This window comes from Dermacentor andersoni, chromosome 7, assembly GCF_023375885.2.
Source record: "Dermacentor andersoni chromosome 7, qqDerAnde1_hic_scaffold, whole genome shotgun sequence".
NCBI classification, from domain to species: domain Eukaryota; kingdom Metazoa; phylum Arthropoda; class Arachnida; order Ixodida; family Ixodidae; genus Dermacentor; species Dermacentor andersoni.
Genome location: NC_092820.1, coordinates 80,650,377 through 80,673,623, shown reverse-complemented (window position 1 = coordinate 80,673,623; position 23,247 = coordinate 80,650,377). Strand labels below are relative to the sequence as shown.

General features: G+C 45.4%; 1 protein-coding gene across 2 annotated transcripts in view; it reads right to left on the bottom strand.

The window, feature by feature from the left end:
• Positions 1 to 3,110: 3,110 nt before the first annotated feature.
• The window catches only part of Alk (Anaplastic lymphoma kinase), a 195,795-nt gene continuing 175,658 nt past the window's right edge, over positions 3,111 to 23,247 (bottom strand). For both annotated transcript variants that reach the window (XM_050181497.3, XM_055072757.2), the window contains exons 24-26: positions 22,431 to 22,617; positions 14,377 to 14,625; positions 3,111 to 11,641 (exon numbers count right to left, since the gene is read on the bottom strand). In XM_050181497.3, coding sequence (XP_050037454.1) covers positions 11,345 to 11,641; positions 14,377 to 14,625; positions 22,431 to 22,617 — 733 coding nt within the window. In that variant the 3' untranslated portion in view covers positions 3,111 to 11,344. The remainder of the gene's footprint in view (positions 11,642 to 14,376; positions 14,626 to 22,430; positions 22,618 to 23,247) is intronic.

Sequence of the window (23,247 nt, the reverse complement as noted above, 5' to 3'; positions counted from 1 at the left end):
TACCCGGTTACACCCGCCATTGTAATGCAAGTAAACGTAACCTCAACTCAGTTTCTCAAAAATAAACGCTGAATGAAACGCTGACGTCATCCTGAACAAGATCAACAACCGGCGTAGTGCTCGATCTTGTGATGCCCCTATTCGCAAGCTTATATTTGTATGTCTGTGTTTTTTTTTGGGGGGGGGATGCGCTCTTTTACCGTAGAAACGTCCCTCGGACTTCTCTGATGTGCTCGTTTTTATTCTCAAGCAACCAATGTAAACTGTCATAACCGCAACTTCATGATGTCCTGGTGGTAGGCCACCATGTCGTGTCGCGCAAGTATGATCACGCTGATTGATTTGGGTTGGCATATACTACTTTGTATGTCATACTTCACCAAATTATTTTTTCAAACTATGCAAGAGCTCAAAAAGGCCGACCACCTCACTAGGTCCCTGTCCTCTATTTACTTCCGCATAGTGTGTGTCTATCGCTGTGGTTACGAAATATGCCCAGTGGTATGCTACCACTCAAGCCTTTCTGGCGACCTGAGCAACTGAAGTCGCATGCTTTCTTCAACGCGGCGTTGACCTTCAATACGCCTATCCTCAAGTACTTTTCGCCAACTTCGCTCACCACTTTCTCTCCAGTGTGATTTCTTAAACTACTCGCTCCTGCTGGACACAACACAAACACGCAACGACATTAATGAAGCATCATTTACAGGCTAGTTGACATGCTGTCGATGTATATTTCCGGTGATCACCGGGATAGGAGTGTGGTCCTGTCTTTGGTGACATTATCGGTCTACAGCCTCGCTCAATAACACCGCTCGTTACTCATCATTTTTTTGTCGACAGGAGCATACTGTATTTCCTGTGAACATACTTTCGGCCTTAGGTGTGACCTTGCACGCCCGTTATTCTGTTACGCTGACGGCGACCGTTGTAGTCAGGCTGGCGCCTCATTCTGAGCTTCGCCGTCACCGGAGAGCACAGAAAGCTGTCTTCGCAAACAAACCACCGGGATTCGACCCCATGTATTTGCAGCATTCTGTATTTGGAAACTGGGCACGCTAACCATCGCACAACGCTAACGGCGTTGCGTGCGTAAGATCGCTACGTTCTGCAACGTGCGCAAGTGCAGAACGCAACGCGAATGGCACGTGTTGCATACGTGGCCGCCGCGTACGCACGCATTCGATTCTTGCGCGCTTACGTGCAGAGCCTTGCGTGCAGCACTCGTGGTTCTCATTTGTCCAGGAGAGTGCGAGACAAAAGAGTTTCTCAATATGGCGGCGTAAATGCGACCAACGGAAGGCTGTACTTTTCAATGGCCTAACATTTGGATTCAATGGGTTAACATTTGGCCGATCCTGAAGATAGTGCCATGTCGGGCCAACCCGCGACGGAGTTGAAGCCGGCATTAAGCACTTCTCCAACGTGGGCCAATTCCGAAGATAGTGCTATGCCGGGCCGACCCGCTGCGGAGGTCCTCTACTGCGATTCCCTTCTCTTCGTACCCATTCTGTCACTGATTAGCACTCTGCATACGTGTGCCAATCCCTACGCTAGTGCAATGCCGTGCCGACCCGCGGCCGAGGTGAAGCAGGCGTTAGGCACTCCGCATACGTGGGCCGATCCCGAACATACTGCAATGCCAGGCCGACCCTAGGCGGAGGTGAAGCAGGCGTTAAGCACTCCCTATACGTGGGCCGATCCAAATATTGTGCCATGCAGGGTCGACCCGCGGCGGAGATGAAGCAGGCGTTAAGCATTCCCCCTACGTAGACCAATCCCGAAGATAGTGCAATGCCGAGCCGACCCGCGGCGGAGGTGAAACAGGCGTTAAGTACTCTCCATACGTGCGCCGATCCCGAATTTAGTGCAATGCCGGGCCGACCCGACGCGGAGGTGAAGCAGAAGTTAAGCACTCTGCATACGTGAGCTGATTCCGAAGTTAGGGCAATGCCGGGCCGACCCGAGGCGGAGGCGAAGCAGGTGTTAAGCACTCCCCATACGTGGGCCAATCCCGAAGTTGGTGCAATAGCAGCCCGAACCGCGGCGGAGGTGACGCAGGCGTTAAGCACTCCGCATATGTGGGCCGATCGCGCCGATTGTGCCAAGCTGGGTCGACCCGAGGTGGAGGTAAAGCAGGCGTTGAGCCCTCCCCATACGTGGGCCGATCCCGAACAGGAAACCTGGAAGCGCCCTAAATATACATACGTTACCTTTCTTTCCCTTTATTTGGTCACATCAATTTTATTCGTTTACAATTGCATGCGTACGAAGTGCTGAAAGAAACAGTGTTGAGCATCGTGGCCCGGGTTTGATAATGTGAAGTGCATGCAGCCCTGTTCTTTCTGTCGAACTTGCCCATAGAAAAAAAGCTTTTTCGCAGTATTCGATAATAAAGATGGAGTATTTATTACTCCATCAGATGGAGTATTTTATTATTAGTATTTTCCAATATGTAGCAAACGTGTCCTTTGCAAAGCTGACATACGCCATATTTTTGTTCGTGAATGACGGTAAAGGTTATTGAAAAATTGAGATCACTTGCACGTCAGCAGTGATCCTGGGCTACATGACATGTCTGGCATCAATAATGGTTGATGTGAGCTTTTGGAAGACGGCCATTTTAATTCTCACATTGCTGAATTGAGCGAGCGGTGACACGTACCTTTTCAGAGGGCGACACGGGCCTGAAACGAGGCCTAAACGTGCGTATGAAGGCTTGCTGCTCCGTAGAACTGAGAGAGAGAGAGAAACAAGCTTTATTGACATGCTGGATCGGTAGAATTGAGGTATGCACTCGAGTCACCGGTGCCCGTATGAGGATATGGAGTTATGCTCCTTGACGGCAAAAGCTTGAATGTGTATGTGTGGGGCGTCTGAAATATGGTCGCGTATTTTATCCTTTCTGTGGTGTAGTTCCTTTCGGGTCTTTCAGTGTTACATGATAACGCTTCACGGATATGAAAAGCGTTTCCTTCCTTTTCTTCCCGCTTCCCACTCCCCCAGTATAGGGCAGCAAACCAGGTAGAAGCCGGCTAACTTCGCTAACTTTTCTTCTGTTTAATTCCTCGGTCACGTGACATGACAGGAATGGAGCCGGAGGCATCGGGTAATGAACATGCTTCTTTATTGTTCACAGAACACAAGAAACAAATAAAAAAAACGACAAAACAAAACAACCAACACAAATGAACTACGCTGAGCAGCACCTATGTATTTACAGGCATAAGCTGTCCTTGTTCTTTCTGTCGCACTCTCACGTAAAAAAAATCCCCCAAGGACATCGAAGCAATAAATATTCCTGCCGCAACCATCACGTCCTCTTATATGCAAGAAGTGATCACATTTCAATAAAAAGAGCGCACACTTTGCCATTTCCGTCCGGTTGGTTAAACCAATTATCGAATACGTGTCTCGCTTCTTTCTTTCTTTTTCGATTTCAACACGGAGCTTCTGCGGCGGAGATCATCGTAGTTTCGTATGTGAACGTGCCTCAGGCCAAGCAACTTAGTCCTTATTTAGCATCTGCACGCACGTACTATTCACGCACAATGGCATACAAAACAGAGCGTGAACGACGTGCCAACGTGCAGGCAGTTGCAAAAGAAAGATGCACCTTTCTTTCTTTCTCTCTTTTTTTCTTTTATGTCTAAGGACGTACATTAGAAGAATCAAGTGCGGAAGAACACAATTTTGCTCTCTATGACATGAAGCGCGTCCAAGAAATACGCGTCGTAAACACTTTTGTCTTTTCTTGCTTTGTACTGGCTATAACGCCCAATCGATTCACTTTAGCTATTTTTTCTTCTACTTGATTGTGTTTGATTAGTGCTCGTCTCCCCAGAATCTAGAAAAAAAAACAAAAAAAAACCAGGTGGTCTCGTTTCTTTCATCTTGTGATATTCGAACTGAATCTGTGCTCGACAGGTTTTTCTTAATCTTAGTTCATTTCGTCGTCAGCTCATTTCTATAAATAAAGTTTATTCCTCCTCCGCTTATTCCTTAACATGTGCTCACGGGTGTACCATAAGATTGCGCAGCATATTTGGAACTCGATGTAAGGCTTACTAAGTAAATTTATAAGCAACCTTTTTTTTTTTCAACTAGCAGAATAAGTTCTTGACGCGCCCCCCTTCCTCCTCCTCCCAACAGCTTAGCTGTGGAAGTAGTCTAAAGCTGCTAGTGTCTGTCCATGGGCCCCGAGATTAGTTGGCAAAGTGCACTCCGCAGAGTCTCGGAGGCCATGGTTTGTTTATGCCATGTAGTTTCCTACAAAAATTACCAGGGGAAATTCTGGCGCTAGTGCCTACGAGAGCTGCAAACGTGGTGGATAAGCCCAGCGCTTTTATATTACCTGTTATTTCAGCCAGCGTTAGAATGAGGGTTAGTGGATTTGTTTAAACTGTGTCCTCGTTTCGAATGGCTTTGTGACTTTGTAAATGGATCATCTTCAACAACATGTCGCGTTACAAACGGGACAATTCACCATGGTTATGCACGTACGTGGAGTCTTCATGCCTTCTGCGTATACAAAAGCAGGATTGCTTCGGTATTCGTGCCGATAAAAAGCAGATGCAGCATAGTAAATAAAGGCGCAAGAACGTCTCAAACCACAAGCACGAAGAACAGACAAATTCCAAGTACTATTCATTCCCACGGTAGCTGCATGATTACAGCGCCAGAGTTCCCTCTGGTAATCCTAGCAGGAAACTTGTCTGTGCATGCCTTCGAGATCGGGTGTCGGAAGCTATGGTTCGTGCTACCACCTCTCCCGGCACTCCTACTTCTGGCAGGTTGTCATAGTTGTTCCAGTGTGGGCTTATTGGCTCAGTAGAAACGAAAATAGTATGCCAGATAGCTTACACGTCGACGAATGAGTTTCACCTGAGTAGACTCACTGTTTTGTCATAGAAAAATAAGAGCCTCCTTACTCACTTGTCGTGATAGTTTGTCATTATTCGCTTGGGTGGGAAAAAAGAAGAGGCGCGTAGAGTGTGCCTCAGTTCGAACGGCAGTGTAAAAACTGCGGCACCATTATAGTCCTGCCGTGACTTTAGAAAATCTGCCACAAACCTTTTAGGTACCAGAGCGATTGTGAGAATAAAAATAGGCGAGCATTCAGAGAAAACGGATAATTAACTGTCGCTTTGACGATTATTTCAGATGTAACAAAAAGCAACTATGGCGTGACGTACTCAGTGCAGCCCACCCCTTAAGACCTTCAAATGAGGACGTTCAAAAGGACGTTCAAATGAGGTGGAGTCTCAAGAAAGAAGAAAGAAAAGAGCAAAATCCAGTTTTTTCTGAAAGCGATACCGGACAGACGATACTGAAGTTATTTGTTTCCGGTGGATGAACGTTTGGCGTGATCTCCTCCAGGATGACATCAGTGCTTTTTACCCAGCAAAACTAAGATTTCTGTGTGGTCTTCAGCAGGTTCTGACAATCTTGAATGAAGCGCACGTTCACTTCCAGTTACGTGTCCTTGCATTTGGCGCTCCACGGCTTTACACTACGTGTGCCATGCGATATATACATACACAGTGCGGCAACGCGGACTTCATGTCTACGCACGAGAGTTCATCGCGGAGGCGCCTTAGATTTGACGAAGCACCAGCCCCAGGTCACGTGGCACGCTCACATGACCGGTTGTATACGCTTGTGTGGCGCCTCTATAGCAATCACAGGTATTTATGCCACCTTTTCACTATGCAATGCGTATGTATGTATGTATGTATGTATGTATGTATGTATGTATGTATGTATGTATGTATGTATGTATGTATGTATGTATGTATTTATGTATGTATGTATGTATGTATGTATGTATGTATGTATGTATGTATGTATGTGTATGTATGTATGTATGTGGATTATGTATGTATGTATGTATGTGCAACAAGCACGACACATCTGATTAGTTGGAGCACTACAATGGTATAGATCTCACCGCAATAGATCATCTCAGCGATAAGGTGTTTGACTTTCACCAGCACTGGTGTCGGCATTCACAGACTAGTTGAACTCCATGTATGTACAAGAACAGTCGCCACAAAATAACAGCAACAAAATAACTGAGCACAATCCACGAACGATTCGCCACACAAAGTCTCGAGCACAATCACAACAATGATGAAAGCACGAAAAGCATCTACACAGACTAACTAGCAACGCTGCACAAAAGGCTGATCGCGTTTTTTTTTTCAATTTCACCGTTCAATTATCATTGATGCATCATGAATCACGTCAGGCTGCGCATGGTGCTGCTATTTTAGTTTGGCACAGTTTGCGTTTTGTTTTAACACTGCCCAGAAACGTAGGGTCGTGTTAAGCCTAAAACATGGCTCGAAGTTGTCTTGCTAAAAAAAATAACAATGATGTTATCCTTCCGCAAGTGGCACTTAATGTGGAGAAACGGATCAATTAGAAACCCACAGCTTACATAACATCATGTAAAAGAGTCCAAATTCGATGGCGTGTAATGTTTTTCATACCACCAACATCATGCGAATTTCCATAGTATGCAAGATACCTCGATATGTTTAGAAAAAAAAACATTGGTAGGAAAACCCATTTCGTGGTGAGTGTTTTTGTTTTAAATAATTATTCTAGAGTGACAATGTAGAAACGCTCATTAAAAAGAACACCAAAGCAGTCTTATCTCGTACTCAAAAACAAGAAAGATCGGAATCTACGGGCCAATATTTTGTACACCCCATCTGCTTGACAGGGTTTCGTTTCATTTACGCAATGAAGACGCCATGACTTCACTTTGACAGCGTGACAAACCTAACAATGCTGCATTCCTGGGCACACTTGATCCTGTGGTCATTCTCAGTTCAACGAACAAAATAAGTGCAGACAGCATATGGTGAACGGCTCGTTCGAATCGAAACACATGTAGCACCCGGAAGGAAAATCTCAGCACCCTGTCGAAGAGGACTCTGCGAACCTGTCGCAACTTTGATCGCATTCTGCACAAGGTAGAGCCGCTGCGCTTAGCTAGGGACCCGTTGAGACAGCTAGCCCGTCTGGTTTGTGTGTTGAGAAATTCGCGAGTGTTGTAATGGCGCAGGGAAAGGGCAGGCATAAAAACCACACTCCAGGAACGTAGCGAGGCCAACATCACGTCACTATACAGGATGTGTGCACAGTCCCAGTGCTCGTGGTTTACGAAACAAGTGGGAGCGATGAAAAGGAGATCAGGGTGCTAAGTTAATCTTTACGTGAGAAGCGCGGTAAGACAGCGTGTTACCATTTGGTAACAAGTTCAGACAGTACGAGTCTTTTTCACCTCGGCTTCTTAACGAACGCGGCGTGTATTGGCAGACCACAACCAGCGGCGCTTTGTGCGCGAAAAGGGCCCTGCATCTGCTGCAGCTGCATGCTTCAGCATTGTTGGAGGTGGCGTGTGAAAACTGAAGGAACGACACGTCATGTCCCCAACGAGGTCCACGTCATAACTTGACGTCATGACGACGTACTGAAGCGCAGGAGTGGTGGTGTTGTTGATCATGCAGCAGGCAGCGTTAGCCTGGAAAACGAGTGCAGTGATTGCTGCTTCTGCAACGCCTCTTTCATAGGGCACAAAGTTTTTCACCACACTCTGAATGTAGAAATGCCGCCGTGCTTTCTATAGTCTTGCGATAACAGCTTGTGGTATGATAGTTCCCTTTCAATGCCCAAGACGTACCAACCCAGTACAGTTATCATAGCCAAATTTCAGTCTTCGTCTGCTCGCCGAGCATACGACACAGTTAAGAGTGGGTCACTTTTGTGGTATTCGCCTAAATGGTGCCAAGATTTTAGGCTCTTGTAAAAGCATGTCTAATAATAATAACCAAGAAAACTTGGATAAACTATTGTAAAAAAAAACGATGCTCTCTTTGAATGAATATTGCGGAGGGCAAGGAAACGAACCATAACAAGAATGAGACTAGTGTAGTGTGGGTATTTGAATCCATAGCTACTCACACTTCCGATATTATGCATGCTGTGTTTAGTATTTTCTCGACAAATAATGCAAGGGACTTTCAAACGAGACTCCTATTATACGGGACCTTTATTGAGGCCCCTATTCAAACAAATTTTGGTGACAGCTTTAAACTGATGCCGTGCATATAATTATTTCACGGTGTGGCTGCTACAGATATATATTATAACATATTTAATAAGGCAACACAGGCGCAATTTTTCCAGGGCGCAATGGCGGTATTTTCACCCACAAGTTTTGCTGGAGGCAATAATTACACTTGCAACACTCGCTTTAACTTCTCCAAATGCTATCGGACGTTTAAAACTACAGCGCTAACGCTGCCAGTAACACGCGTGTATCCAAGTATTAGTCGAGAGAAAACTTTAGTTATTTGACTATTAATTGGCGTCATGATAGGAAATTTGGTGTCTTTACGTAACCGAAAAGATCCACAAACAGCAGAAAAAACACAATCAAGGAACAGAATAAGAGAAGGTCTGTAACAAGTCAAATGGTCTTTGACTTGCGCGTGTTTTCTCGGTTATTTTTTGTGGTGGTTACCTCGGCAAAGTAATACCACGGCTAGCACTCTTACTGTGACAAGTTTATGCATAGCTGTTTTCCACATGAAAGCCCGCCCAAACTGGAAATTTGAAATCTAAATCGTAGAGATGGGATGGTTTCGTGGAGCATACCAAAGCTGCCCTGACACCGTTTTTCTTCCGCGTTTGCAGTGACACTTCGACATAAACGTGAAATAATGAAAATATAAGAAACAGGACAAACAACTTGAACTCAACGTGAAAGATGGGAATGACGCTCTACTGGCTTTCCTTTTTTTAATTTCTAAACATAAATGAAAGTGACATCACGAGCTCGTGCCGCAAGGTGTGGCGACGGGGTTCGCGGTCACGTGTGACTAGTACGTCGTAATGCTTTTTAAGCGCGCGCGAGTTGAACATCAGGTACTATGAACTTTCTTTCCGTGTCACCAACTGGCTAACGCAGTATAACGACTCAAAATCTCAAGTGAAGGGACAACACTTGAAAGCAGGGACCAACATCTTGCGCTTTCGTCTTATGTTCTGACGAAGAAAGCGAGACTCAACATAATAACGCTGAGAGTCACGCTGGACAGTCATGCCAGAAGTAACGTAACCGGCAATAACTTTTTACACCATGTTCGGACAAATAGAAACGATGTGAAATAAGCTTCAGCGTGCTGCAATCGTCGCAACTGAGTGACACTAAACTCCATCACCGACTGTCCTACAATGTATCTTTGACTGAAGCAAAGCAGTACGCAGATAGCCCTGAGATCATAAATGGCGACTTGCTCTAAACAACTTTGCTGAACTGCAAACAAAGCTAACATTACTCACACTATCTGCGAGGGTGGGACAAACAATAAGGGAGCCAAACAATTGACTTGACATACAATTTCAGGATGTATTAAAGTAAGCACAGGTTTGAATCACCTTTGTTCGCTGGTAACCGCCAACAAAAGAATTATAGATAAGTATTCACACTGAGATCCTTTTCTTGAACAGCCGGTCTCGTAAACCACAGTGATGCCCCTAGCGCCCGGTTCAGCTTTCTAACAAGCAAGAACTATGAAAGCTGCAAGAGGTTATCGGACTGTGAATTGAGGGGTCGAGTCAGAGTAAGTGTTTACACAAATAAAATTATCACAAGAACCACCCACTCATAACCGCGACCAACAAAAATAAGAATCGTCGAAGCGTCTGAAACGAGTGAACAAGAACATATATGCTAGGAACGAGAGACCCTGATGGGCCAACATTGGGACACTCTTGCGAGCAGGTCCAGCCATGTCTGTGAACCCTATCACGAAGCCTGGTAACGTAGGCAGCAGCCTTTTGTTAGGCAATGTCCCGAACAACATGCTCCCGACAAGCTACTACGAATGGACGCATTCGTGTGGAGGACCTCAACTGCAGCGTGCACACACTAGACTCGCTGCTCAAGTTTCTAGTGTGAACGGACCTAGTGGTCCGGGTTTAGTTCCCATGCCCCTTACAAAGCTTTACTCCTTCCCTCCACCACAAACTACAACAGGGTAGAAGAGCGGTCGTATCCTGTCTCTGAAATAGGCTGGCAATCCAGTCAACGCAGGCACGCTAAAGCGTTCGGGGACTCTAACTCAAGGTTTGTTCGTGTCTGTATGGACGACGTTGCTTTATAGGGTTTCTCACTACGTCACTCTGAGGCGTCTACTCCAGTAAAAGTTGAAGTGGACACGAAAAACAGTACACTAGGACTTCTCTCTGAGATCCGGCATCTTAAGATATCGTTCACGTTGGGTTCTGTTCACTTAACCACAAGGAAATGAAGACCGTATACACATACAACGATGAACACTAACCATTTCTGCTCTAGTCGTTAGGGGAAACGGCATGTAAACGTGCACCGACATGACTTTGAAGTTGAATTGGCCCGCATTATAAGAAAGTCTTGCTTCGTCAGTCTGCTGCCTCTCATTTCTTGCCCGAGCTCAGCTTAGAGGAACTCTGAGCGCCGGCATGAAACCCATAGGCATCGCTATCCCTGCGAAACTGGTGTCACGAGGTGTAAATGCGAACTGACCTGCTTCATCTGCTTTTTTTTTTTGGCTTCAGCATTCGCGAACTAAGTTCCAAGCAAATGAATGACGTGTTGCCAGTGCCCTTCCTAACCAACTCCTTTCTGAAAAAAAAAAATCATCTGCACAAGCACCGGAACACTGGGCAGAACTCGTGCCAGTCATACATATTCATGAAATAAAAGCATGGAAAATTTCAGACCTGACCGATCTCTAGATCATACAGCAGTTCTATCGTTCGCACGCATTGTGATAGCGTGGCAAGCCTTTCTTGGTTAGACTGTCTCTGTGTTCTTCACATGTCGTAGTTCTGCTGTCTTTTCAGTTGTCGGTTGCAATAAAGGGCAGAAAAGCGTAGGCGAGACTCAACAGCAAGGCCAACATCTAGTCCTACTACGGAGGAACCTTTCCGAGAAAACACCAGTTATTCGCACCAAAGCTCAAACGAACATGGCAAGCGGACCGGCCTCCCCTAGTCGCCACCCCGAGTCCCAAAGTCAACTTCCTTGACATACTTTCTGACATTTCACAAAGTTAAACAAGGAACTTGCCCTCTTTCGCAAAGTCATGTCCCAAGCAGAAGGACACGTTGCAAAACCGCCAGCCCCTTCACCTGTGTCTTGTAAAGAAAGGGCGGCAATATTTCGGCGAGCGCCGCGTACATCTCCCTCACATTTAAGGGAAGCGGTGAAAGGCGCGCCAGACCATCTGTCCAGCACGTCCGTCACGTTTTTTTTTTTGTCTCTCGACATACGGAGGCCCCGAAACTAACAGTTGAGCGCCACGTTGGAGTACGGCTGCTGCAGGGGTGCCCGGATGGGTAGCTCGTCCGGTGGTGTCGTGGTGAAGCTCGTCTCCCACGTTGTCGTCTTGTCAGGCGCGGAGGGCTTGACGCTCGCCTGGTTGCCGTTTCCGCCGAGCAGCTTGTCCATGGAGTCGAGCGACGAAGAGGCGGACTGGAGCTCCGTTCGTTCCGTGCTCAGCGAGTAGTTCGACGACGGCATTGGGATGAGGTAGTCCTCGGAGCCGGGAGACTGGACCTCGGATCTCTCGGACCGGTAGACCTGCGCGGAAGCACGCTTGTGAGACTCAGTAAGAGAAGCGTTGCCGGACGGGTTAGCTGCTCAGTAGGCGTTGCATTCGGAACTTTCGATTACTGCTCCGTACAGAAATGCTTTGCTGAAGCACACTCTTACAAAACCTGCTGGTGATGAATTCTTATTTGCTGCCTTCGTATGCTGAGTACAGTCGCTACCATGTAACAACTGTACAATAGAATGGGCAAGTTGTAATTTTGCATAACTTGCAATGTGTTCGAGAATTACAAGCACATCGTGGCCTTTTAAATATGCGAGTAGAATTGCTCATGTTACGAGCAAAGTAATCATTCGAGTATTTATTGGCTAGAACGTTTGCAGCGACTAATTGTCAAGGAGTTCTAAGACCATGATACCTCAGCATTAGTTTGATATAGTCTAAAGGGGAAATTAGGAAGCACTTAGGAAGCAAATGTTCACGGCAACATGACGCGACATGATGCTGATTATTTAATCAAAGTATTCAAAAGGGCTGAACTTTATGATCAGCTAGCATCCTAGCGGAAGGTAGTGCAACAGCAGTGGACGGTTTTGTAGTTATCACTGCTCAAGCTATGATTTCATTCATCAAAGTTGGACACTCGAAAGGTTTGCAAGGGAATTCATGAACTGCTGTAACAATGCCCACGTGCATGTTATGCGTGACCAGTGCTTGTAATCGGTCTCTGAGTAGCCGAAATTGGCTCGGTTCTGTCTAATCAACCATTACAATACTTGGTGAGAAACCTACAAAAATGATCCAGGTGGAACGCACAACGCGGGCAGCTATGTTTTTGAAGCATATGCGTTTTCTCGATGCATATAACCTCACAATGCTACTTGGCTCGGCGTGCAGCGTGATTCACGAAGCTGCTTAACGACATTGACGCCAAACATAGGCGTATTCGAGAGATACTATACAAGCAATATTAAGCACACCTTCTCGAACTAGGGGTGCTGGGCGACGCTACATTACAAAAGGCACGTTGCGAATGACTTCGAACTAACTTGGACTCCTCTTTTTGACTAGCATGCACTGAACTGTAGGCACACGAGTTTCTGCCTTTTGCACCATAAAGTAGGCCACCAAGCACAGGTGCAGTCTTTGTCATGTCTTGCTCCTCAGCACCTGCACGAACGTCGCTGAACTACCCTTGTGTAGAACTTTGTTGAAGGTGTACTATAGCTTCCATAAGATGAGAAGCATCATTAATAGTGCTGGTTGCCAACTGCTTGAGAATTAATTAGTTCCCTCAAACATTTCTCATAAACACATGAAGACAGGCGGTGCCTTCATTGCTTCAGAGCTGCTATAGCTACTGCTTACTACCTTCGAAAGCATATTCGATAATTCCACGAAAAACAAAGCACGCACACAGTCAAGCTGAAAAAGTTCAAGGGAAATTGGGTGTCAAAGGACCTTCAGTAGTAGTGACTTTTCTTTCTTTCAACACCCGACTGGCCACTAAGAAGGCCTATACTGCGCTCACCAACTCAATGCCAAACAAAAAAAGCTATGGGTGGCGTCAGTGAACCAGAGTAGATAACAGAAAAAAGGAGTGCCTTCACTGTCCATGCATGATCACCCTCCGCACGACATCCGACTGAATGAAATTGTGACGTAAGGACTAGCATATCACAATGGACAAGGCCTCCTCCTTCCTTTGGAGCACGCAGTTGTCTCTCGTTACTCAGTGGCTGACACGAAACCCAGCATTCGCCACAACTACACCAAGTTTGGTGAGAAGTGTAGGTGCTGCTCGGGTGTTCACGACGGCGACCATAACGCTGTTTAGGACAACCGTTGCGGAGCTTGTAACCCACTACCCAAAATTACTTTTTAGGCAGCAAAAAAAGCGATATCAACTCTTTTCTAATGCACAGTGACAATGTTCATCTAAGGACCACATATAGCTTACGAACACTAACACTGATGCAGGTAAAAGGTATGCGAGTATCGAGACAAAGAACACTTGCGATTCATTTCCACCTCCCCGATTCGCTCATGAGACGTCGACTTTGATTGACCAATGGCGCTTGACGTCCCAAAGTTTCGCAGTGGCCAATGAGTCATTTCATGAGCTCCCGATAAAGTTTGAACACCTGGGTCTTTTAAGGTGCACATAAACCCAAGTGCACGAGTGGTCTTATTGAGTTCCAACCCCTCCCCCCTCCCCTCGATATGCAGCTGCAGTGGAAGGAAATCCTGCCCGAGATCTCGGGCTTAGTGGCTGAATTCCGTAGCCACTGAAACGCCGCCATGGGTGACAATGGTTTTCGAAGAGAATCGAGACTGTACGTCAGAGATCCGTTCAAATTTCTGTGGAATTTTCTGATGGACAACGATGTGACAAATTTCATTTGAATAGAATTATATATGCTATTCTTGCTTAAGTTCACAGAACATGTTAACGTTTCTGTTGTCTTTGTACTCTTAATCTTTGGGCTAGGGTGCAGGATTAAGTCTGGTTTGCATACTGAGCGCGCATTCTATACTAGCGTCGTAAATGCATTCTGCGCATAATTTCTTTATTTTTTCTGTCTTTCCAGTTTTCGTTGTAATACATAGACTTCTGGCATTTTACCACTCCTAGTTTTATTCTCGTTTTCGGTAAAGCTCTGAGAAAGCCGGTCGTTTCAGTGGCTAAAGATGTTACCATTTGTAGCATTGAAGACGCGCACGCGCAATACGGAAGTCCCTGCCGACAGCTCGTGTGGCGCACCTGGAGGCAGACGTTGTCGGCGTTGGGCGGCCTCATGACCGTAGCGTCGCGTTCCATGGAGGGAGGCCGGTGGAAGACCGGCAGCGGCGCCGACACCACGTCCGGGTCCTGTATGCAGTATCCCAGCCGTTCGAGAATGGTGCCGAACGAAGGACGTTCCTCTGGCGTTGCGTGCCAGCACTGCGTCATCACGTGGTACACAGGTCCCGGGCAGTTCGCCGGGGGCTCCAGGCGACCACCCGACGTCACCTGCGTCGACGCGTAACGTAAGTTCGTTATTTGTGCTCATCTTCGTATACCTTTCCACAAGACTTACCATTACCGCTCATACTAAGCAAAATTCATCTTCGTTTGTTCATGCGACAACATTAGGGTACTTCACACCTTTATGGAGGTTGTATGCCCGTCTGCGTGTCTATCTTGCGATGTCTCTAAACGTTTTCCCACCAACTCAGGTCACTGGATTGATCTATGATCCAATGATTAAAGGTTCAGACTAATCTGATGAGGGGAACCGGGTTCTAAACGAGTCGTCGGACTAACATGGGTCATGCGTATGTGACATTGTATATGTGCCGCTCTTCAATGAGTCATTTTCAACCTAACTTGGAAAACTGGATATGAGAAAGAAGGTATGTTCCGCACTTCAATTAACCTCTTCGACGCCAGCTTGGGTCATTGGGCATGTGTCACTGTTCAGTAACATAAAGATTTAAATTTCTTCGGTGCTGCGTGGAGTCGAACCCGCGTCATTTATATAGATTCGACTCCACCCAGTACAGAATATACAGCATCTTCCATATTTGGCCAGTGGTCTTTCAAAAATTCCTGTCCACAAACTCGTCCAATCGAGAGCAAACATTGCTCACGGGGTAGCATATTGTAGTGTAAGTTGTATGTATTTAAACATCGGTACTTGCCTGCATTTTGTAGAATGAAGTACAAACTGCTTTGGGCTACGAGCACAAATTTTGCAGACGGGAGCCAAGCTGCTGATCTAACAGGTTGCGCCATCTGGCGGACGGCGACGAAAACAACTCGGCTCGGAGGATGGGAGAGAAGCACGCTTGCTTCAGAGATGCACCAGATGCAGTTAGTCTGCAAATCTTTCTTGCGACATTCATTTCGACGGGCAGACTAACTGCATCCGCTGCATCTTCGAAGCAAGCGCGCCTCTCTCCTATCCCACGAGCCGAGAAGTTGCTTTCCTCGCCGTCTGCCAGATGGTGCAGCCTGCCGGATCAGCAGCTTGCCTCCCGTCTACAAAATCTGTTCGTAGCCCAAAGTAGTTTCTGCTTGATTCTACAAAATGCAGGCAAGCACCGATGTATGAATACATCTCAAACAACTTAGACTAAAATATGCTACCCTGTGATTGATGTTAGCTATCGATTAGACGGGTAGTGCGTGGACAGGCATTTTTTAAAGTCCACCGGCCAAATACGGAAGACGCCGTATATATATATATATATATATATATATATATATATATATATATATATATATATATATATATATATATATATATGTATATATAAGTACAACTCGGGCTCTTTCCTGCGGTGGCGCTAGATGGCGCTGCGTGTCCGGAGGGAAGCGCAAGATCGACTGCACATGCCCCTAATACATGCGTTTCGGCGGCTGCAGTACGGTTTGTCGATACATCTTCAATGCTAATCGCTATAACTCGACATTCATCGAGAGATAGGTCCTGCTGGATTTCTAATGTGATTAGCATTCTTAGGGTGTTTTGTCCAGTTTATTTGGGGCCATCTATCTATCTATCTATCTATCTATCTATCTATCTATCTATCTATCTATCTATCTATCTATCTATCTATCTATCTATCTATCTATCTATCTATCTATCTATCTATCTATCTATCTATCTATCTATCTATCTATCTATCTATCTATCTATCTATCTATCTATCTATCTATCTATCTATCTATCTATCTATCTATCTATCTATCTATCTATCTATCTATCTATCTATCTATCTATCTATCTATCTATCTATCTATCTATCTATCTATCTATCTATCTATCTATCTATCTATCTATCTATCTATCTATCTATCTATCTATCTATCTATCTATCTATCTATCTATCTATCTATCTATCTATCTATCTATCTATCTATCTATCTATCTATCTATCTATCTATCTATCTATCTATCTATCTATCTATCTATCTATCTATCTATCTATCTATCTATCTATCTATCTATCTATCTATCTATCTATCTATCTATCTATCTATCTATCTATCTATCTATCTATCTATCTATCTATCTATCTATCTATCTATCTATCTATCTATCTATCTATCTATCTATCTATCTATCTATCTATCTATCTATCTATCTATCTATCTATCTATCTATCTATCTATCTATCTATCTATCTATCTATCTATCTATCTATCTATCTATCTATCTATCTATCTATCTATCTATCTATCTATCTATCTATCTATCTATCTATCTATCTATCTATCTATCTATCTAACCATTTTCCCGCCGATTTGAGCCACTGGGACGTCCGCGTTCTAATGAGTAGAGCATCGGGCTGCTTTATTGAGAGGACCGGGTTCGAAACCAACCACCGGACCATTTTAGGTTACTGCGTATGCGACACTGGGTATGAGCCCAGCGTCGCAGTTAACCCGTTAGTTAATCGGTTTCAGTAAACCCCTTCCCCGCCGACTTGTGTTACAGGGTACGTGCCCCTCCTTATGCGCCGCCTTTCAGTAAACTTCGTTGACGCCAACTTGGGCCACTAGATATATGCCACTTGTACGCACCGCTCTTTAATGACCCTCTTTGATGCCAGTTTGCGTCACAGGATATGTGCCGCTGATTATTTGCTTCTCTTCAATGACCATCTTTGATGCCAATTTGGGTCACAGGATATGTGCCGCTGATTATTTGCTGTTCTTAAATGACCCTCTTTGATGCCAAGTTGGGTCACAGGGTATGTGCCGCTGATTATTTGCTGCTCTTCAATGACCCTCTTTCATGCTACCTTGGGTCACAGGATATGTGCCGCTGATGATTTGATTCTCTTCAATGACCCTCTTTGATGGCCATTTTGGTCACAGGATATGTGCCGCTGATTATTTGCTGCTCTTCAATGACCCTCTTTCATGCTACCTTGGGTCACAGGATATGTGCCGCTGATGATTTGATTCTCTTCAATGACCCTCTTTGATGCCAATTTGGGTCACAGGATATGTGCCGCTGATTATTTGCTGCTCTTCCGTGACCATCTTTCATGCTACCTTGGGTCACAGTATATGTGCCGCTAATGATTTGATTCTCTTCAATGACCCTCTTTGATGCCCATTTTGGTCACAGGATATGTGCCGCTGATTATTTGCTGCTCTTCAATGACCCTCTTTCATGCTACCTTGGGTCACAGGGTATGTGCCGCTGATTATTTGCTGCTCTTCCGTGACCATCTTGTTTATGCCAAGTTGGGTCACAGGATATGTGCCGCTGATGATTTGATTCTCTTCAATGACCCTCTTTGATGCCCGTTTTGGTCACAGGATATGTGCCGCTGATTATTTGCTGCTCTTCAATGACCCTCTTTCATGCTACCTTGGGTCACAGGATATGTGCCGCTGATGATTTGATTCTCTTCAATGACCCTCTTTGATGCCAATTTGGATCACAAGGTATGTGCCGCTGATTATTTGCTGCTCTTCAATGACCCTCTTTGATGCCGATTTGAGTCGCAGGATATACGCCGCTGATTATTTGCTAATCATCAATGATTCTCTTTGATGCTCATTTGGGTCACAGGATATGTGCCGCTGATTATTTGCTTTCCTTCACTGACCATCTTTGATGCCAATTACGGTCACAGGGTATGTGCCGCTGATTATTTGCTGCTCTTCAATGACCCTCCTTGATGCCAACTTGGGTCACATGATATGTGCCGCTGATTATTTGCTGCTCTTCAATGACCCTCTTTGATGCCAATTTGGGTCACAGGATATGTACCGCTGATTATTTGCTTCTCTTCAATTACCATCTTTTTTATGCCAACTTGGGTCACATGATATGTGCCGCTGATTATTTGCTTCTCTTCAATTACCATCTTTTTTATGCCAAGTTGGGTCACAGGATATGTGCCGCTGATTATTTGCTTCTCTTCTATGACTCTCTTTGATGCCTATTTTGGTCACAGGATATGTGTCGCTGATTATTTGCTTCTCTTCAATTACCATCTTTTTCATGCCAATTTGGGTCACAGGATATGTGCCCCTGATGATTTGATTCTCTTCAATGACCCTCTTTGATGCCAATTTGGATCACAGGGTATGTGCCGCTGATTATTTGCTGCTCTTCAATGACCCTCTTTGATGCCGATTTGAGTCGCAGGATATACGCCGCTGATTATTTGCTAATCATCAATGATTCTCTTTGATGCCCATTTGGGTTACAGGATATGTGCCGCTGATTATTTGCTTTCCTTCACTGACCATCGTTGATGCCAATTACGGTCACAGGATATGTGCCGCTGATTATTTGCTGCTCTTCAATGACCCTCCTTGATGCCAACTTGGGTCACATGATATGTGCCGCTGATTATTTGCTGCTCTTCAATGACCCTCTTTGATGCCAATTTGGGTCACAGGATATGTGCCGCTGATTATTTGCTTCTCTTCAATTACCATCTTTTTTATGCCAACTTGGGTCACATGATATGTGCCGCTGATTATTTGCTGCTCTTCAATGACCCTCTTTGATGCCAACTTGGGTCACAGGATATGTGCCGCTGATTATTTGCTGCTCTTCCGTCACCATCTTTCATGCCAACTTCGTTCACAGGATATCTGTCGCTGATCATTTGCTTCTCTTCTATGACCCTCTTTGATGCCTATTTTGGTCACAGGATATGTGCCGCTGATCATTTGGTGCTCTTCAATGACCCTCTTTGATGATATCTTGGGTCACAGGATATGTGCCGCTGATGATTTGATTCTCTTCAATGACCCTCTTTGATGCCAATTTGGATCACAGGGTATGTGCCGCTGATTATTTGCTGCTCTTCAATGACCCTCTTTGATGCCGATTCGAGTCACAGGATATACGCCGCTGATTATTTGCTAATCATCAATAATTCTCTTTGATGCCCATTTGGGTCACAGGATATGTGCCGCTGATTATTTGCTTTGCTTCACTGACCATCTTTGATGCCAATTTGGGTCACAGGATATGTGCCGCTGATTATTTTTATGTCTTCAATGACCATCTTTGATGCCAATTTGGGTCACAGGATATGTGCCGCTGATTATTTGCTGCTCTTCAATGACCCTCCTTGATGCCAACTTGGGTCACATGATATGTGCCGCTGATTATTTGCTGCTCTTCAATGACCCTCTTTGATGCCACCTTGGGTCACAGGATATGTGACGCTGATTATTTGCTTCTCATCAATGACCATCTTTGATGCCAATTTGGGTCACAGGATATGTGCCGCTGATTATTTGCTTCTCTTCTATGACTCTCTTTGATGTCGATTTTGGTCACAGGATATGTGCCGCTGATTATTTGCTGCTCTTCAATGACCCTCTTTGATGATACCTTGGGTCACAGGATATGTGCCGCTGATTATTTGCTGCTCTTCAATGACCCTCCTTGATGCCAACTTGGGTCACATGATATGTGCCGCTGATTATTTGCTGCTCTTCAATGACCCTCTTTGATGCCACCTTGGGTCACAGGATATGTGCCGCTGATTATTTGCTTCTCATCAATGACCATCTTTGATGCCAATTTGGGTCACAGGATATGTGCCGCTGATTATTTGCTTCTCTTCTATGACTCTCTTTGATGCCGATTTTGGTCACAGGATATGTGCCGCTGATTATTTGCTGCTCTTCAATGACCCTCTTTGATGATACCTTGGGTCACAGGATATGTGCCGCTAATTATTTGCTTCTCTTCAATGACCATCTTTGATGCCAATTTGGGTCACAGGATATGTGCCGCTGATTATTTGCTGCTCTTCAATGACCCTCTTTGATGCCACCTTGGGTCACAGGATATGTGCCGCTGATTTGCTTCTCTTGAATGACCATCTTTGATGCCACCTTGGGTCATAGGATATGTGATATGTGCCGCTGATTATTTGCTGCTTTTCAATGACCCCCTTTAATGTCGATTTCAGTAACAGGATATACGCTGCTTATTATTTGCTGATTTTCAATGACCCTCTTTGATGCCACCTTGGGTCACTGGCTATGTGCTACTAGGTATGTGCTGCTCTTCGATGAACCTCTCGACGCCTACTTAAGCAACTGTCTGCTACTTCGTAGGTGCCATTGTTCATCAATACAAAAATAATTTAAGATACCTCCGGTGCTTTGGTGTAATCAAATCCACATAACATGAATTCAGACAAAATTCTCTGAATGTATATTCGGCGGCCTCCCTGACGACCCAGAGCACCCAGAGGGAAGCACGAGAGTGTAGACCGACTGCTCGTACACGCATCATACATGATGCATCTCTGTTGCGGCAGCACGGTGTGTCGCCACTTTGCCTCACTGATAATCGCGTTAACGTCGACATTCATAGTGAGATGGGTTCTGCCGTAATTTCTTTTATAGCACACTTCGTAGTTGTAGATCTCACCGAGTTGCCTGTATGTGTACCCAGTCGCTGGCTATTGGTGGGTCTTTCTAGCTTACTGCCTTATGCCTTCCTAGCTGTGTGGAGTGTGTGAAGACGACGGTGCAGAATTAGGTGTATACTCGCCATACCTTCACGCAAATGATAATGCATTGAGCGTCTGTTCGTGTGGTTGCTCTGGATACACCAAGGCACTAACAATTATTGCACCATCTTCTATGCACTTCAACGATTGGATGTTGGCCGAGGCTCTTGGGACAGATTGCCACATTTTCCCAATGGTCGGCAAGTGCCGTGAGTCATTGCGTACATTGTACTTTTAATAGATCGAATAGGACTTGAGATGGAGGTGGCTATGTCGCTACACGCGGAGATCGCCCGGCAGGCGATCTCCGACTCTTCCGTCCATCAGTATTTCATGACAGCAGAGTAACTGGCGAAGTGACGACAAAATTAATGGCTCAAACGAAGGCAACTTTGCTCTTGACTGCTTCGGGCCCTGAAGGAAACACTACGTTTTGGAAACTTTCGTGGAGAAGATCCCTTACATAAAACGCGGCTTCTTTGCTGAGATATAGCCTAAGGGGGCGTGGACTTGGGCTAGTCGGCAATTGACAGTAAACTTGCACAAACGCGCTACTAACAGAATAGAGCACCATGTTTGTTGTACTTGGTTGTTTGCTTCAGCCCTGTTTGAAGAGTTTTTTTTTTTTTGCAGCTTTACACTACCGAGAGACATAAGTCGTATGTACACTCCTGCTCAGCCTATACGGAATTCGGTACTCTAAGGAGAGCTTTCAATTTCATTTTACATATTACACATCGTGTTCGTCGGTACCGTCGCTATATTCGTCTCCTTATCCATTACTTTGCCTTGCGAGTTATCGGAATCAGTGATACAATGACATGAGAGGCAATGGATGCATATTATATCAGGAAGAGCAGTGACCTGTGCATCAGTGTAACCTTTTATTTTACAGGAGCATGTTTCAGCTTCTTGATATGGCTGAGCAACAGTGTGGTGGGTAGCGTATGCACTTATTTTCGTTTCACTGATTGGATGTGCGCATACAAACATTCAATATATGCGCCTGTTTCTCACGAAATAAAATAAGTTGCAAGTTGGCGCTTTTGTCCGTTTCCTTTTTATTCCGCTCCCTTGTGCGCCATGTTAATAACTTCCAGCCCGATTCTTTCTTCTGTATATAGTGCCAGGTGCCTGTTGAGAACGTGATGTTTCAGGCAGAGCACGCTCAGCATTTCGTTTACAATAAAACCGTGATCGTGATTATGCGAAAACTGAGCAGCAACTGTCTATGAAATGCTGCGATGTCTATGACAATGTTTCAAGGAAGGAATAAACGGGGACAGGGTGCAGTAGCTCTGAACTGCCAGACAACCTTACCAGCTGCATGACTTCCTGGTTGCCTCGTCCCGGGTAGGGCATGTACCCCATGGACATGACCTCCCAGAGGAGCACGCCGAAGGACCACACGTCCGTCTTGCTGGTGAACATGCCATCCAGGAAGGCCTCGGGCGGCATCCACTTGACCGGAAGCATCGCCTTGCCCCCTTTCCGGTAATAGTCCGCACTGCAGAACGGCGCGCCAACGAAACGCAGACCGGACTTAGAACGACTCATTGTGCGAGGTATTCTTTTTGTCAGAGACGCACCTTTTCGCGATGGCCGTATGACCACGCACAGACGAGGTTGTAGCTACCACGGAACTTGCAAAAGAAAGAGCCACAAAAAATGTTCCTCCTCTCCTGCCCCACAGGCATGGCACATGTTTCCGAACGGAGAGCAAAAAAAATCTGAGCTAAATTGAATTTAGACTTGAATGAATGAACATAATGAGTTAAAGAGAAGAAGGAATAAATACCACCCATCGCGTGAAAACGCGGTCGGCGGGCTTCACGTAGCTCAAGAAACTATGTCGGCAAACTTGCTGAAAACTTTGTGCGTAAATTTCTCGTAACTGTCTTTAAACTCGTGTGCCGATTTTTGCCGCTGTCACATTGCTCGAGACTTTCTGCTTTTATGTGTGTCCTTTATGCATTTATTGCACTACTGTCATGTGCGCAGCGCGGCCCGTGAAGAGGTGACATCGCACATTAGGGTATTACCTCGCGTAACGAACGCCGAAAGCATCACGACGCGAAAGAAACGAGTGACGTGTCTAGAAAGCGATAAGGCAGAAAACCAGGACCGAGTGGGGAAC